At 38.2% G+C, this 16798-nt stretch overlaps 1 protein-coding gene across 1 annotated transcript in view; it reads left to right on the forward strand.

Moving 5' to 3' along the window:
• Positions 1–888: 888 nt before the first annotated feature.
• WASL (WASP like actin nucleation promoting factor) overlaps positions 889–16798 on the forward strand; it is a 73741-nt gene continuing 57831 nt past the window's right edge. The window contains exon 1 of the mRNA XM_059396483.1: positions 889–1441. Coding sequence (XP_059252466.1) covers positions 1325–1441 — 117 coding nt within the window. The 5' untranslated portion in view covers positions 889–1324. The remainder of the gene's footprint in view (positions 1442–16798) is intronic.

Consider the following 16798-nt stretch of genomic DNA (forward strand, 5'->3'; position numbering starts at 1 on the left):
CTTTACGTTTCGGTAAGCGCGAAATCTCGTTTAGCAATATTTGTTTAGTATTTCATTTGCTGAACAAAGAACGTTATCCTAAGTAACTATCAATATTCTGAGGCATACAAATTTAACACAAATTCTTGAGATTTTCTTCTAAGGATTAAATCAGACTACCTATTTTCCTGTGTGACATCCCCGTATGGGCGCATTTCTTTTGGATAAAAAGACAAGAGTGTTTGGGGTTTGAGAGAAAGAAAAAGATGGGGAAGGGGGGGGGCATATTTTCCAATTCACAAGACAGGGGAAAATGTGTTCAGGGCACGTCAGAGAAGAGAAATTGAATTTAAATGTTCCAAATACATTTATCCCACGCAACACTCCAGGCAAACGGTAGAAAAAAAAATTTTTTTTTTTAAGCGCGTTTGATTTTTGTTAACCTCCATCAGCAAGATCCGTCTTTCACAATACTGGGAGAGGCCTGTTTGTTCCTCCACTCCCACTGCTGAAGTTTGGACAAAGTTTGAGAAACCCCAGGCACCTGCGGCTCTGACCGAAACCGGCGAGGAGCACAGGGAGCGCGTCCCCTCTTCCCAGTCTTCCGTCTCCAGATTCCAGATCTTTTTGACCCGCGATGTGAACGTCCGGCTGCCGCGCCCCCCAAATAAGAGCTATTCTGGGGCGGGGGGACCTGGGTCTTTACCGACGCTTCGCCAAGGTGTGCGTCCGCGGCCCGGGGGCGGGCGGCCCCTCTTCCCTGCAGGCGGCTGCCGCCGGGCCCGAGCCCCACCGAAGCGAGGCCAGAGGCCGGGACCGGTACGCGTGATCACAGCTCCGCGTCCCACCGCGCAGCCCGCGCCCCGCCGGAAGGGGGCGGGGCCTCGGGCCGGCGCGGCGAGGCCGGCCGCGGCGTGGGGTGGGGGGGGGGTGCTCCTCAGGGGCCCGGCCCGCAGCCGCGCGTTTCCGGCGCGCTCCCCCGCGTCCTGCGTCCTGTGGTCTCGTCCGCCCCCGCTGCCATGTTGGATTGTGCGGCCGCCACCGCCGCCGCTGCTGCCGCCGAAGAAGGTTTGGAGGAGGAGTTGGGAGTTTAGCGCAGTCGCCAGAGAACGAAGACAACGGCCATCCGGCCGGAGCCTAGCCGGGCGGGAGCCGGGAGCTTCCCTTTCCCTGCGCGGCCCGTCGTTGGCTCCTCCTTCCCGTGGCCTCCTCCTCCCCGCGCCCGAGGAGCTGCGAGATGCTGCGCCTCTGATTCCGCTCCTCCTACCCCTGTCACCGAGAGGGGAAAGAGCGCTCGCCTACTCGCCGGAGACGGCCCTGGACTCGCAACCCCGCCAGCGAAACCATGAGCTCCGGCCAGCAGCAGCCGCCGCCACCGCGGAGGGTCACCAACGTGGGGTCCTTGCTGCTCACCCCGCAGGAGAATGAGTCTCTCTTCACCTTCCTCGGCAAGAAATGTGTGGTCAGTGGCCGAGACCCGCGTCTCCATCCCCTCCCCGACGTTACCTCACGGGCCCGGGAAGTGGGAGTGGGGAAGAAGGCGGGAGCGGCGCGGGGAGGGTCCGGCTGCCGGCCAGGCCTCCAGCCGGCCGGCTCCCTGGGTACGGGCTCTGCGGGCCGGGGCCGCCGGACGCCGCCTCCCGAAGCTGCCCGGGAGCACGGAAAGTGTCACCTCCGCAGGCCTGTCCTGGAACCCTGCCTGGCCGGGCCCGGGTCTGCGCCCTTGCTGCTGGTTCAAACTTTGCTCTCAGGCCACAAGGGGATTTTATTCTTGCACGAGCTGCTCGATCTTAAAAACCGGGCCTCTGTACTGGCCCTCGCTTCACCTCCTACTGCTTGATTTGGGGGTACCTTCTTTCACAATGGCTGAGGTTCAGGAGTGGGTAGGTCAGGGAATGAAGCCCAGATATGAATGAAGAGGACCAGATTGGGGTATTTGATCCCCCTTTAGGATCCCAGGAGGGAATGAAGTCGAGTGCATCGGTTCAGAATGAGGGCAGGAAATGCTACTGATCCCCATTTGCAGAGAACCAGCGTTTATTTCTCCAGCAATCTCGCCCAGGCCTGGTTTCTGCTCTCCTCCCCACTGACTTTTTTTTTTTTTTTTCCTCCATTGGTGGGAGGAGGTGCTGCTCTCCCCACAACCATGCGCAGGGGAACCGCAATCTCTAGTAGTTCTGGGCCTTTGGGGGCCTGAGAGTGATTCTTAGGTTGGTGCTGTGCGGCCTGTTCCAACCCCAGATGGCCGGTTGGGAGCAAGCAGTTCTGCTGTGGGAAGGGGAATGTGTGTTGTTGACGGAAGCATTCATTACATTGGCTGCTGGCACTTCTGGGGGTGGGGAGGTTCTGCTCTGTGGTGTAGGCCTTGTCAGGCTGCATCTTACTGCGGTGGCTGGGTTGAACTGTGGTTGAGTTTGTTCAAACGCTGTTTGGGTCCCTTTCTCCCCTCCTTGGCGTGTTAGCACCTGCACTGTCTGTGCCGCGGCGACTCAGGAAACCCCTACTGAAATGTCCACAGAGCAGTACCATTTTACAACTTTTCTTAGTAGTGTTAAGCTAGGCTAAGTCTGCTTGTTTAAGAAGTTAAGATTAGACAGTTTCTGGAAAGTTACCGTATGGGTTAATTGTTAACTTTATAGGAGTCAACCTTTTGTATCCTCTTGGAGATTGAATCATTACATTTAATTCAGATGTGTTTCATATTTTGCTGATTAGAAGAATGAAATAAGAAGACTGGTTTAAAATCAATATTTTGGGAAACGACTTTAAGGATAATCAAGTCCCCCCCCCCCACCCCCACTGCTTTTAAACAAATGAGAAAACAGCCAGTGAACCCTAAGTCACACAGCAGTTTAGTAATGTAACCAGAACTAGAAAATCTGGACTCCTGATGCCTAGTTTGTTGTACTTTCCACTACATCATGTTGTTTTAGAAGGGTATTTCTCTTAATTTGTTATTGATTTATTTCAAAAAGTCGTGCAGAAGGAATAATCACTTCTTTTTTTTCCATCAGAACTTGATACAATTGGAGTGTGAGATTCTTAAAAGCAGCACTAACTTTTGTATATTTTCAGTTTAGGAAAATCTCCAGCTCTTTAAATGTTACATTATCTGCAAATGAAAAAAAATTAAAATTTCACTGGTTTATTTTTATTTGCTATGTAATCTGTGTCAGAAAGGAAGTAGTTGTATTATGTTTTACATACCAGACACATTAACTTTAGGCAGGAAGGACGTTACATTTAAACACGAGTGCACTGACTAATTGCTCTGTGCTTACCTGTAATGTTTACTGGTTTCAAAAAAAAGATGTGGAAGAATACTGTCATTGAGATAGTTTTGCTTTCTGGTTAGCATAAGTGGATTGCAGAATGAGCCATCAGTATTCATTGCTCAATATCTTTATGCCATCTATTATTCATCACCTTTACCTTTTGAATTTGTCATTTAAAACCACACTCTAGTGGTATGAAATTATTGTGAAGATTAACTTTTAATATTTGAAGTCTCCAGTTACTTGAGTAAAGTAAGACTATTTTAATTTTTTGAACGATCTTTTTTTTCTTCTTTGCTGACTTGCAGTTTTTTTTTTTTAGCTTAAAATAATAGTGAAATAGGTTATATCATTTAAAAAAAATCAGCAATAACGTTTACAAGTCAGACCAGATTTCTTAAGGAAGAAATGTATTCAGAGCCATATCTAAGCGTTCAAGGAATGAAACATAAGTAGTTATATAGTCCCAGTTCTGGAGGAGCTGCATTCCTTCTTTGACTCAACAAATATATATTGAGTAACTAAATGTTGAGGTCAAAATCAGGGGAGATGCCTGCCCTCAAGGAGCTTCACTGTCTCAAAAGGGAAACAAGTAAGTAAACTGATGAGTAAGTCAGTACTTCAGAATGATGTGTAAGATGCTGCATGTCACAGTGCAGAATGTCTTGGCTTGTAGTCAGCACATCAGAGTTCAAACTCATTTGGTCACTTAGGACAAGTTTTGTTCTTGTTTTTTTCTTTTCTTTTTCTTTCTTTCTTTTTTTTTTTTTTTTTTTACTTCTTGTGATAGAATTGATTTTCTCATTTCTAAAATAGGGATACTGTCTGATGGGATGATTTTATGGATTAGGAGGACCATATGTAAATATAAGGATGGTGGTTTTTTTTTTTTTTTTTTTTTTAAGTTTAGGAGTTAAAAGAGGATGAATTATATTTTTTAGGTTGGGTGATACCTGACTATTTAAGATTAGTATATGCTCCCAGGTTGATGAGAGAAATGAGACATCTTGGAAAGTTGGAGGCCTACTAGTAGTTTGTTACGGAGCAAGGAGGATTTCTGTTTGGTTCTCAAATTTAGGTATGCATTAGAAACATTGTAGAGTTTACAAATATTGCTAGCTGGCATTCCTAGATAATATTCAGTGAGTCTGAAGTGGAACTTGGGGCATTTCTATTTTTAGCAGGCTTAACAGGAGACTTTAACATATATGAAATTTACTGTTTTCTGATAGGATAATCCTGAAACACATTTGAAATGTTTGTTTCCCTTTACTCTTGGGTGTGTATTTTGTGAATTAAGTTTAAATTTAAAAAAAAGATTTTTTTGTTTTGTTTTGTCTTGTTTGTTTTAGTATAGACTATCTCTAATAAGGTATTTCATAGATGTAAGAGAGAGATACAGTTGATGAAGTTTTGTACTGGTTAGTACACAAGATCAGGTATGACTGTTAGAAAGTTGGGGGGAAAGTTGAAGGTGCTATAGAAGGTCGATTGACGGTTGTAAGAGTGGAGACAAAGGAGATCAGGTAAGTATTTAACAGTAGTGTACATGAGATTTGAGGGCCTAAATTAAGGCACTGCTGGTAGGAATTCCAGGGCAATTAAAAAGTCTTTTAGTAGGATTTCATTCCACTTAGATTTAGTGGGTGAGGGAAGAGAATTAGGTTAAAGTCAGGTATAACCACCAGCAGAAAAAGTATGCAGAGACATGCATACTTAACTAAGTGGAAATATGCCTTGTATTAGACTCCATGTTGGTGATTGGTTTGATGGAAGAGGTGAATCTTAAATCTATTTTGCCACAGTTTTAAAGAACAGATTTTGTGAAAGATGAGGTTTCACTTAAAGTTATGTATAATAAGTCAGTATATGTTAAGTATTTTTACTTAAGTAGTTCTGATGCAGTTCATTAGCTGGGGTATTTTCTTAGAACAATTAAGAGTTTAAAAACAAGATTATCAAAAAACCCATCAAGATTATCAGCTCTTGGGGTACCTGGCTGGCTCAGTGGGTTAAGCCTCTGCCTTCTGCTCAGGTCCTGGGATGGACTCTACCTCAGGCTTCCTGCTCAGCAGGGGACCTCCTGCTCCCTCTCCTCCCCATTTGTGCTCTCACACTATCTCTGTGCAAGATATTATTATTAAATAAATAAAATCTGTAAAAAAAAAAAAGGCTGACAGGTCTTATTTTGTAGTTAGTTCTGTTGTACTGTGATTTAACTTACTTTCTGTAGAGTATATGCCATCTTGCCAAGTGAGGTTTAGTATATGTAGTCCTGAAAAAGAAATTCAGGATTGGGAAAAGTAAAATCTTACACTAGCTCTCTACAACCATCTTTGGGTTGAGGTTAGTAATATTGACTGCTGCTTATTTCTACCATGCTGACCTGGTTTATTACAAGATTTAGTGGTGTTTAAGGAGCCATTTTTATTAACCATCTTTAATTTTCATTTCTTTTGATTCCTCAGTACTTGTTTTAACTTGCTTATATTCTTTTGTTAGTTTTTTGGTTTGTTTTCTCACCCTGTATGTAATTTTGGGAGATTAGACCTTATGCCTATGTAGTTTTCTATAATTTTTATGACATCTAGTGTACAGATCACTGACCACTTATTAATTAATTATACTTGCTAACTCTTTTATTCCTTAGGAGCTCATTTAGTATTTCTCATTGTTCAGTCAGGTTGTTAAAGTCTTCAGTTTCTGATGCAGGTTGTATTTGTACTTAAATCTTCCTCTATTAGAACAAATGGTTGGGCGTCTGGGTGGCTCAGTGAGTTAAGCCTCTGCCTTTGGCTCAGGTCATGATCTCAGGGTCCTGGGATTGAGTCCCACATCAGGCTCTCTGCTTCGCAGGGAGCCCGCTTCCTCCTCTCTCTCTCTGTCTGCCTCTCTGCTTACTTGTGATCTGTCAAATAAATAAATAAAATCTTAAAAAAAAAAAACAAAACCCAGAATGGTTTAAGTCAGATGCTGAATACAGGTGGTAATAGTAGCTATCCCAATAGTTACTTTCTGTTTTAAATTCTACAATAGGTTTATAGGAAGAGGTGCCTAGTAGGGTCATTGTTTTGATGAAGGCCTGAATTAAGGCAGCACTGGTGGGAAGTTAGGGCTGAGAATATATTTCACCTTGAGTTTTGGAAGAGAAAGAAGGTTAATACTTACGGGATTTGGAATATACGAGGCAGAGAAGGCAACCTTGTCTAGTATGGAGGGAAAAGGTGATTATAAAAGTGTGTGTCATATGGGATAAACTATAAGTATAGGAGGAGATTTAGAAGAATCTAGCAGATTTGGGTTATAAATCCTATTTCTTGTAATTCTTAGCTTATTGTCAAATTTCTTAGCCAATATGAGCCTTAATGTCTATCTAGATTTGTAAAATGGGCTTACTCAAGGATTTCAGAGAATAATGCTATAATGTATGTATAGCACTTGGAGTACCTGCCACTTCTAAAGTGTTCTGGTTGTTTGGGGAAGCATGTGAAAGAAGGTAAAGAAGAGTTTAAAAAAGTTTTTGTTTAAGTGTGAGATTCAGCAGTTATAGTGAACTGACTTGGTCATTTTATTTTATTTTATTTCTATTATTTATTTATTTTAATACTATTTTAAAATATTTTTATTTATGTTTTGACAGAGAGACAGCGAGAGAGGGAACACAAGTAGGGGGAACGGAAGAGGGAGACACAGGCTTCCTGCTGAGAGCAGGGAGCCCAATGTAGGGCTCTATCCCAGGACCCTGGGATCATGACGTGAGCTGAAGGTGGACAGTTAACCACTGAGCCACCCAGGCACACTTGGCTTGGTCATTTTATTTTATTTTATTTTATTTATTTTATTTTATTTATTTATTTGAGAGAGAGACAGTGAGAGAGGACATGAGAGGTGAGAAGGTCAGAGGGAGAAGCAGACTCCCCATGGAGCTGGGAGCCGCATGCGGGACTCGATCCCGAGACTCCAGGACCGTGACCTGAGCCGAAGGCAGTTGCTCAACCAACTGAGCCACCCAGGCGCCCATTGGCTTGGTCATTTTAAAGAAACTAATTCAAAGTTGAGGTATAAAAGAGCGGATAGAGGTTATTAATTGAAAGTTGATCTGTCTGGGAGTTTATAGAACCCAGGATAGAGGTCACTTTCACTAAAGGTTTTGGAAGCAAAGCAAGTTCATACATTCTTGTCCACTGTAATATATATTGTTAACTGTAACTGTGACTCTCAGTGGTGTATGAGTGAACAGTGTAGTACTTTTAAGTGGTTATGTATTAGTAATTAGAAGACATTTTGTGTATTTAACTCTTCATAAATACATGTAAGAGAAATATATCCTGTTTTTATTTGTTACATCTATCGTATCTCTATCAGCATTCTTAATAGTGGAGGATTAATAACTATAATATCAATATAGGAGAGTGAAATTAATTAGACTAATAGTTTCACTTTGGAGTTAATGTTTTGTGGAGGAATTATGACCCTTTTTTAAAGAGACCAAATAATTGCGTTTAGAATACTATTGAAGAGGGAAATCTAGAAAAGCCACCTTTAGAAAAGTTACCTTGGCCCCTTGGTTCCTCTGCCATAGTGATTTTTTAAACTTATTTTTAACTTGATCTGAACATTACTATAGAAACCTGTCTTTGTGAAAGGGGTGCTCTTTGAACACCAAATAAACTCAAACAAAAGGGAAATATGAGAGATACCTAGGAATATAAAATGCTATTAAAAATGATATGCGATCAAAATTATCATAAGCTAAACATACAGTAGTCTTTGGACAATGAAATGTTTTTCAAGTTTCATTTTCAAGTTAAATTTTATATTAGATTTGGAGAAGCTAAATCTAGTATTTTTAATTATTAAGATAGAGGTGAAATTGTTTATTTGTCATGTCTTTGGTTCTAGAATAAAAAAATTTTAAGAGATATTGTTCCTCCACTGTGATGAATACTTCTGTTGCCGTAAAATATTAGAGGATCCTTAAATACCTAAGAAATTTTCATTATAGTGAAGGAGTTGATTGGTTTGTATGTAATTCATAAAGCTAGTTAGAAACCCAGATGATTTCCTCTCTTTTTATTAATGAAATGTCATCATGATCAAGTACCGAGGACTTACTGAGAACATAACATCCTCTCAGTATCTTAGAATACATGAAAGGAGTGAGGAAGATTCAGTCCTTATTCCTTAGCTGGGGAAGACAAAAATCATGCACAAAAAGATACGTTTTACAAGCCAGCCCATACTAAAGATTTAAATAATAAAGAGGGAAGTTAGATTACCATGGGTTTTGGTACATCATTGTGGGGCTTAAACATGCGGACTTAAAATGTCCTCAAATTGTCAGGAACAAGGAAGCAACTCAGTTCAAGTTGAGGGAAATACGTAAGTTCAGACTATAACATTTGCAAGAGTATTAGGAAATATTAAATAGACTGGCTTGGCTAGAATGGTGTTTGCTTGAGAACACAATAAATGATAAGTTTGAAAGGTAAGTTGAGGCCAGATTTTGAAGGACCTTGACCTTCAGATGTTGAGCTTTAGTTCTTAAGTAGTATGAGGTCAAAAAGATCTTTGATTCAAAAAGTATCAAGCTGGAAGGATCTAGAGATGGGGAAAGCTAGAAATTACATTCGTAGTAGAAATAATTCAGTAATGGTTTAAAGTTTAGTAAACATTCTCATATTCATTATTTCAGCTGACCTGGCCTGGCTTAGGAACCTGAATTGTAGCAGCATCTGGAACAAAAGAAGGGTTATGATGTATAGTAAATCCATGGTCTTTGTGCACATGGCAGACACCACCTACCACTCATAGCATTTTTTCCTACTATGTCCACATATGGCCTCTGAATACTTAGCATATCCCTATAGGTGGCTACTACCGATCAGTCCAGGTTTTGCAAAGATGAAATCTAGTTGCCGTGCCATGGCTGTGTAATAAAAATATTTTGAAGAAAAAAATGGCAATGTTTAGTTGGCTGTATGAATTCCAGATGACAACAGAAACTCCTGATAGTAATGGTTAGATAGTAGAGACTGTAGGAGTAGAGCTTTTGGATTCCTTTGCAGTGTTGATTATTGAGGCCTTGGGAGTGAATTCAGTCTATGAAGGTGTCAGTGCAGGTCAGGATCACAGAGGGAACTAGTCTAACCCATATTTGACTTGGCCAGTATTTGAGAAGGGTGGATTTCAGTGAGTAGTTGGAGGGAAAGATGTTCTCTTTAATTTATCTGAAAAATGGTATTATACATGCTGTTCTGAAACTTAATTTTTTCACTTATATTAATATATCTTTCATATATTTCCATCTTCATTTATATCTATTGCATAGTTGTTTTTTTTTTTTTTATACATCCTCTGTTTTCTGAGTTTCTTGTAACTTACTGTAACTGTTGATAAGTGTATTAACTTTCTGGGGCTACCATAATGAAGTATCACAAACGAGGTAGCCTAAAAGGCAAATGTATTCTTGCTTACTTTGGAGGCTAGCAGTCAGAAATCAGGGTGTTTGCAGAGTTGGTTCCTTCTGGAGGCACTGAGAGAATTTGTCTCATCCTCTCTCTTAGCTTCTGGCATTGCTGGCAATCCTTGATGTTCCTTGGTTTAGAGATTCATGACTCTAATCTCTACCTATGTAATCACATGGTGTTCTCTACCTGTCTGTGTTTTCTCTTATAAGGATACCAGTCATTGGATTAATGTCAGCCCTAATGACCTCATTTTAACGTTGTTACACTTTGCAAAGCCGCACTTTGAAAGTAAGGTCCATTTGTAGATACAGGTATTAGAACTTCAATATATCTTTTAAGGAGACATAATTCAGTCCTGGACGTTAGGTATTTTTTACTTTCCAAGTTTTTGCCTTTAGAAAAAGTGCTATAGGGACACCTAGGTGGCTCAGATAAGCGTCTGCCTTCAGCTCAGGTTATGAGCCCAGCCAGGGCCCCGGGATCAGTCCCACATCAGGCTCCCTCTTTCTCTGCCTGCTGCTCCCCTTGCTTGTGCTCTCTCCTTGTCAGATGAATAAATAAAATCTTTAGAAAGTGTACTGAGCGCCGGGGTGGCTCAGTTGGTTAAGCTACTGCCTTTGGCTCAAGGTCATGGTTCTGGAGTCCCAGGATTGAGTCCCCATCCATGCTCCCTGCTCAGCCTCTGAGAAGCCTCTGATTGACCCTCTGACCCTTCCCTTCTTGTTCTCTCTCTCTCTCACTCTCATTCTCTCTTTTTCAAATAAATAAGTAAAGTAAAATAAATAAAATAATTATATATATTTTAATACATACCGCTGGATTGTCTTCCAAAGCAGTTGTTTCTGAACTCCATATATTCTTACCAATATTAGTATTTCAAAATCATTTCCATCTTGACAGTTATACTGGCCAAAAAAAAAAAAAAAATCGTATTTGATTTGTAGTTTTTAGTGAAGTTAAATATTTTTTCATGTCTGGTTATTGATACTTCTGTGAATTATTCTTGTCTTTAGACCAGTTTTTCTATTGGGCTTTTTTCCCCCCGTAGTTATTTGAAGAACTCTTTAGGGATAGTTACTGTATATTACAGGTGTTTTTTTTTTCTTTTTCTTTTTCTTTTTTTTTTTTGCAATTTGTCATTTATCTTTAGCAGAAGTATACTTGGTATTTCTGTTCACTGCATGGGATTTGAAGTTTTGTATAGTTAGATATAATAATCTTTTCTATTATTCCAAGCTTTCACTTAATACTGCCCTAGCTTAGAATTGCAAAAATATTTTCTCAATTTTCTTACCTTTGTGGTTATATTTTGAACATTTTATCTTCAATCTTTCTGGAAATAGCTTTGGAAAATGAGTATAGAAGAAATCCAGCTTTATATTTTTACAAATGGCTAGTTGTCCCAATACCATTTATTGAACAGTTTTTTCTTTCATCTATTTGAAATGCAACCTTTATTATTTACTAAATTTCCAGATGTACTTACATGTATTTTTGCATTCTCTTCTATTTATTTATTTCTTTGCCTATTAGAGAAATTTTAATGAATGTAACTTTATAATGATGGTAGAGTTTGATTATCATTAAGCCCCTCATTACTCTCCTTTTCAGTATCTTCTGGCTATTTTTATGTGCCTATGCTTTGTATTTTTTTAAGACTTACCTACCATCTCTGTCCCCCAGAAAATATTTGCTTTGATTTGGAATAGCATTGAATTTGTAGATTAAGTTAGGAAGAATTGACATATTATGGCTTCCCATTGGAAAACAAGTCTTTTATTTACTATTTAGTTCTTAATTCATTCTGTAGTTTTATGATTTTCTTATCATATGTATTAGCCATTTAAAGTTGTTTTAGAGTGTAAAAGTAATGTCCACTTATACTCATTGTTTAAAACATACACATACACAGTGCACTATACAGCATTAAAAGTTAAAATACTCTTTTACCCCTCTAAGCCTCCAGTACAGTTAGGCTTCATATAACACTCTCCTTAATGGTTTAATGTGACTGTTGCCCTTTTTTTTTTTTCACTTTTATGTGCATTCAGTGCTATAAATTCTCTCTAAGTGCTGTTTTTGCTTCATGCCACAAATTTTGCTAAGTTATATTTTCATTTAACTCCACATTATTTTTTAAATTTCTCAAGACTTGGAGCACCTGGATGCCTCAGTTGTTTAAGCATCTGCCTTTGGCTCAGGTCGTGGTCCCAGGGTTGGGATTGAGCCCTGTGTAGGGCTCCTTGCTCAGTGGGGAGTCTGCTTCTCCCTCTCCCTCTGCCCCTTTCCACCATTTGTGTGCACGCTCGCTCTCTCTCCCCACTCTCTCACTTTCAAACAAATAAGTAAATAATTTTTAAAAATTAATTTCTCAAAACCCTTTTAAATCCTGTGTTATATAGCAATATGTTTAACTCCAAATATTTTGAAAATTTCTTTTATTGATTTCCACATTGTTGTCTGCTTTGCATGATTTGTTATTTTATTTTTTAATTTTTATTTTTAAAAAGATTTTATTTACTATTGAAAGAGAGAGATCCTGATTGGAGTGGGGGGGGGAGCAGGGAGGGAGAAGCAGACTCCCTGCTTAGCAGGGAGCCATACATGGGGCTCAGCCCCAGAACCTGGGGATCATGGCCTGAGCCAAAGGCAGTTGCTTAACTGACTGAGCCACCCAGGTACTCCTCTCTTCTTTTAAATTTAAGTTGTGTTTTATGGCCCAGAATTGTCTCTCACTCGGTGATTATTCCATGTGGACCTGAGAGAGATGTATATTTTGCTGTTGAATGAAGTATTCTATAAATGTGAACTAGATCCAGCTTACCAACGAATAATAGTGTTGAGTCCTCACTGATTTTCTGCCAATTAGATCTGTCAGTTATTGCTTGAATACTGCTGGAGTCTCCAGCTTAAATAGTGGATTCATCTGTTTTTTCTTGCAGTTCTGTCAGCTTTTGCCTCATGTATTTTAATGCTCTGTTGTTAAATGCAGACTATTAAATATTGTTATATCTTCCTGAGAATTGGTCTCCTTATCATTATGTAATGTCCCTCTTTATTCCTGACAATCTTCCTTGCTCTAAAGCCTGCTTTTTTTTTTTTTTCCTTCCAATTTGTCAGAGAAAGAGAGTACAAGCAGGGGAGCACCAGGCAGAGGGAGAGGAAGAAGCAGGTTTCCTGCTGAGCAAGGAGCCCGATGTAGGACTCTATCCTCATGACCTGAGTGGGAGGCAGATGCTTAACTGACTGAGCCACCCAAGTGTCCCACTCTAAAGTATGCTTTGCCCAAAATTAATATAGCTACTCCAGCTTTCTTTCATGTAGTGTTGGCATAGAATATTTTTCTCTTTGCTTTTAATTATCTGTCTTTATAATTAAATTTTTTATTTTTATTTATTTATTTTTTGGGTAAACAACATACACTTGGCTCTCCTTTTTAATCCACTCTGACAGTCACTCCCTTTTAATTAGTATATTTAGACCACTTACATTTAAAGTGATTACTGATATAATTGGATTAAGGTCTACTATATTGTTTTTTTCTATTTGTTGCCCTTGTTCAGTGTTTCATTTTTTCTTCTTCTGCTCTTTTTCTGCTTTGTCTTTTTTAGAGATATTTATTTATTTATTTTAAAGAGAGAGGGAGCATGTGCACATGCTCCCTCTCTCTGGAGTGCCAGATTGTGCCCTGAGCTGAAACCAGGAGTTGGAGGCTTAACTGACTGAGCTACCCAGGTGCCCCAAGCTTTTGGTTTTAATTGAGCATTTTATATGATTCCATTTTAATTCCTCTCAACATATCAATTGTATTTCTTAAAAAAATTTTTTTAGTGGCTCCCCTACATCCTGCAGTATACATTTATAGTCAGTCTAAGTCTAATATCAAGTAACAGTATTGCCTCATGGCTAGTGTAAGTACCTTATGACAGAGTACTCCCAATTCTTCCATGTCATCCCTTATAACATTGCTTTCATTCATTTTGCTGATCTATAAACCATAATCACTAAATACATTGGTGCTGTTATGTGTTAGAGCAGTTAAAAATAAGAAAAAAGATTTTATTTAACCTTCATTTATTCTTTCTCTAACCCTTTCTTCTTACAAGTATATTCATGTTTCTGACATTTCATTTACTTCCCTCTAACGAATTTTTAGTACTTATTGTAGGTAGGCTTCTTGTCTAGTGGGAACAAATTGAATTTGTTTGTCTTAAAAAGTACTTAACCACTTTTGAGGCTAATTTTGCTGAATACAGAATTGTAGATTGGTGGGTTTTTCTTTTAGCACTTTAAATATCTTACGCCACTCTCTTGTTTGTATGGCTTTTGAGACATTTGATGCAGTTCTTACTTCTGATAGGAGGAGAAATTCCTCTGGTAGGAATTCTTAGGTTTACTTAAATACTGAATGAATCCTTAATTTTTCAAGCCTGTTTTGATGCATCTAATGATTATGATCTTTTTCTTATTTTTTAGGAGAACTCAGAGAAGTTTCTGAAGCAGAAGTTATTTTAATTCTTTATTCGATTAAACATACTGTGCATAATTTTAATGTCACATTAAAAGACCTTGAAATAATGTTCATAGTATATAGCTAAGCAGTTAATATGTACTGAATTTAACTATCAGGAATTTACTGTTTAGGACATGTAGAAATCAGGGAACTGGTTTTATGCATACACCTACTTCTATACTGAAAGACTGCTAGTGCTACATTTTTAATTTTTGTATTGTACCTTTCTTCCATGAGCTCAGACCAACCTGTTCATTTCTAAAAACAGAATTTTCCCACAGAATACTAGGAAACAGTATGAATAACTCAAAAAATTATGTAATATTCAGGTGTGAGACTTTGGGAAAAGGTCTCTGATAGCAGTCAAGTGACTGATTATTTAAAAAATGACTTCTCCTTTCCATTAAAAATATAGTGTTTATTATAGAAATTAAGACCTTCACTGTCTGATAATGTACCTGGTAGCCACTAACCACATGTGACTGTTGAGCACTTGAAGTATTATTAGTTCAAATTGATAGGTACAGTAACTATGGTATACACCCTGGATTTCTAAGACTAAGACTAAGACTTAGTACAAAAAAGAATGCAAAATATTTCACTAAGATTTTAATATTGAGATGCCTGGCTAGCTCAGTCAGAAGAGTATGTGATTTTTGATTTCGGGGTTGTGAGTTTGAGCCCCATGTTGGGTATAGAGTTGCTTAAATAAATAAACTTTTTTTTTTTTTAAGATTTTATTTATTCATTGGACAGAGAGCACAAGCAGGGGGAGTGGCAGGCAGAGGTAGAGAGAAAAGCAGACTCCCTGCTGAGCAGAGAGCTTGATGTGGGGCTTGATCCCAGGACTCTGAGATCATGACCTGGGCTGAAGGCAGACACTTAATCCACTGAGCCACCCAGGCATCCCTTAAATAAATAAACTTAAAAAAAAAAAAAGATTTTAATATTGATTACATGCTGAAATGACAGTTTAAGAAATATTTTCAGTTAAATTTATTAAAATTTATTTTATCTACTCTTTATTTACATACTGGCTACTTGAAAATTTGAAATTGCTTATGTGATTCACTTACTCTGTCTACTGGGGAGTGCATACTTAAGCAGTTCACTGGGTAGTAATCATAAAAATGGAAAATTATCTATAAACCCCATCACCCAGAAAAAGCTCTTATTAATATTTTTGTATATATCCTTCTAGGTTTTGTTTTTCATGAATTACTGGATAATAAATAAAAAGGTGTACTTACTCTCAGCAAACACCCCAAGACAAATATAGATACTAATTTTTTATTAACATTGTTTCATGTTAGTAAGTATACTGTTTTCAGTGGAAGGGACACGTCAAAGAAGATTGACCAACTTCCTAGAATAGATAGTTAATTTTCTCTTTTCTTTTTTCTTTTTATTTCTGCTAGTATTCTCCCTAATATTTGTGTGTATACATATATTCCATCTGTCTTGATCTGTTGTTTTACTGTGATAATTTCAAAGAAATAGAGTTGCTTAAAGGGATAAGTGTACTTAAAATTTGACTTTATATTGCCAAATTATGCTGTCCTTGTCCCTTTTATTATGATAATCTAGTGTATTCTTTGTAGTTCTTGAAAGTGCCCAATTGCTATGTAAGCCTACCTATGGGGCCATTAATACTAAGTAACATTAAACAAATATAAATAGCAATAGTTTTTTAAATTTAATTCCATAAAAATGTTCTGATTTCTTAAATGTGATTTTCCTGAGTCCTGGAAATGATTTTTCTTAAGTATTAGAGATTTTTCAATTTTAAAGTGATAGTGAATGAATCGACAGTAAAGTATGGAAAGAGTCCAAATATCTTTAAGCTGATAAATGGATAAAGAAGAAATGGTATATAGATATACAATGGAACGTTACTCAGCTATCCAAAAAGAATGAAATCATGCCATTTGTAATGACATGGATGAAACTAGAGTATATTATGCTAAGCAAAGTAAGAGAAAGACAAATATCATATGATTTCACTTATGTTGAATTTCAGAAATAAAGCAGATGAACATAGGGGAAGGAAAGGAAAAATTAAAATAAGGTAAAAGTAGAGAGGGACCAAACCATAAGAGACTCTCAACTATAGAGAACAAACTGAGGGTCAAGGGTAGGAGGTTGGGGAGATGGGGTAAATGGGTGAATGGGCATTAAGGTGGGCACTTGTCAGGAGCACTGGTGTTATATAATGGATCACTAGAGTCTATTCCTGAAACTAATACTACACTATATATTAATCAATTTGAATTTAATTAAAATCTTGGGGAAAGATCAAATAAAAATTTAAAAAGTGAATGAATGAGAAAATAAGTATAACAAAGTAGGATTTTATGGGTTTTTCTTGAATAAAGCAAGTAAGAAAGTTGTGTTAATATTTATTGTTACAACTTTCCCTTTTTGTCTAGTCACCTTGCAAACAACTTTGTGTCACACATAGAAGTAATTTGACAGTTTGTTTTTAAAACTCATCAGGGTAAGGTATTTTTCACTTTTAAAACAATTGAGGTATAATTTACATAACAATAAAACAGATTTAT

The sequence above is a fragment of the Mustela nigripes genome, chromosome 4, assembly GCF_022355385.1.
Source record: "Mustela nigripes isolate SB6536 chromosome 4, MUSNIG.SB6536, whole genome shotgun sequence".
Classification (NCBI taxonomy): Eukaryota; Metazoa; Chordata; class Mammalia; order Carnivora; family Mustelidae; genus Mustela; species Mustela nigripes.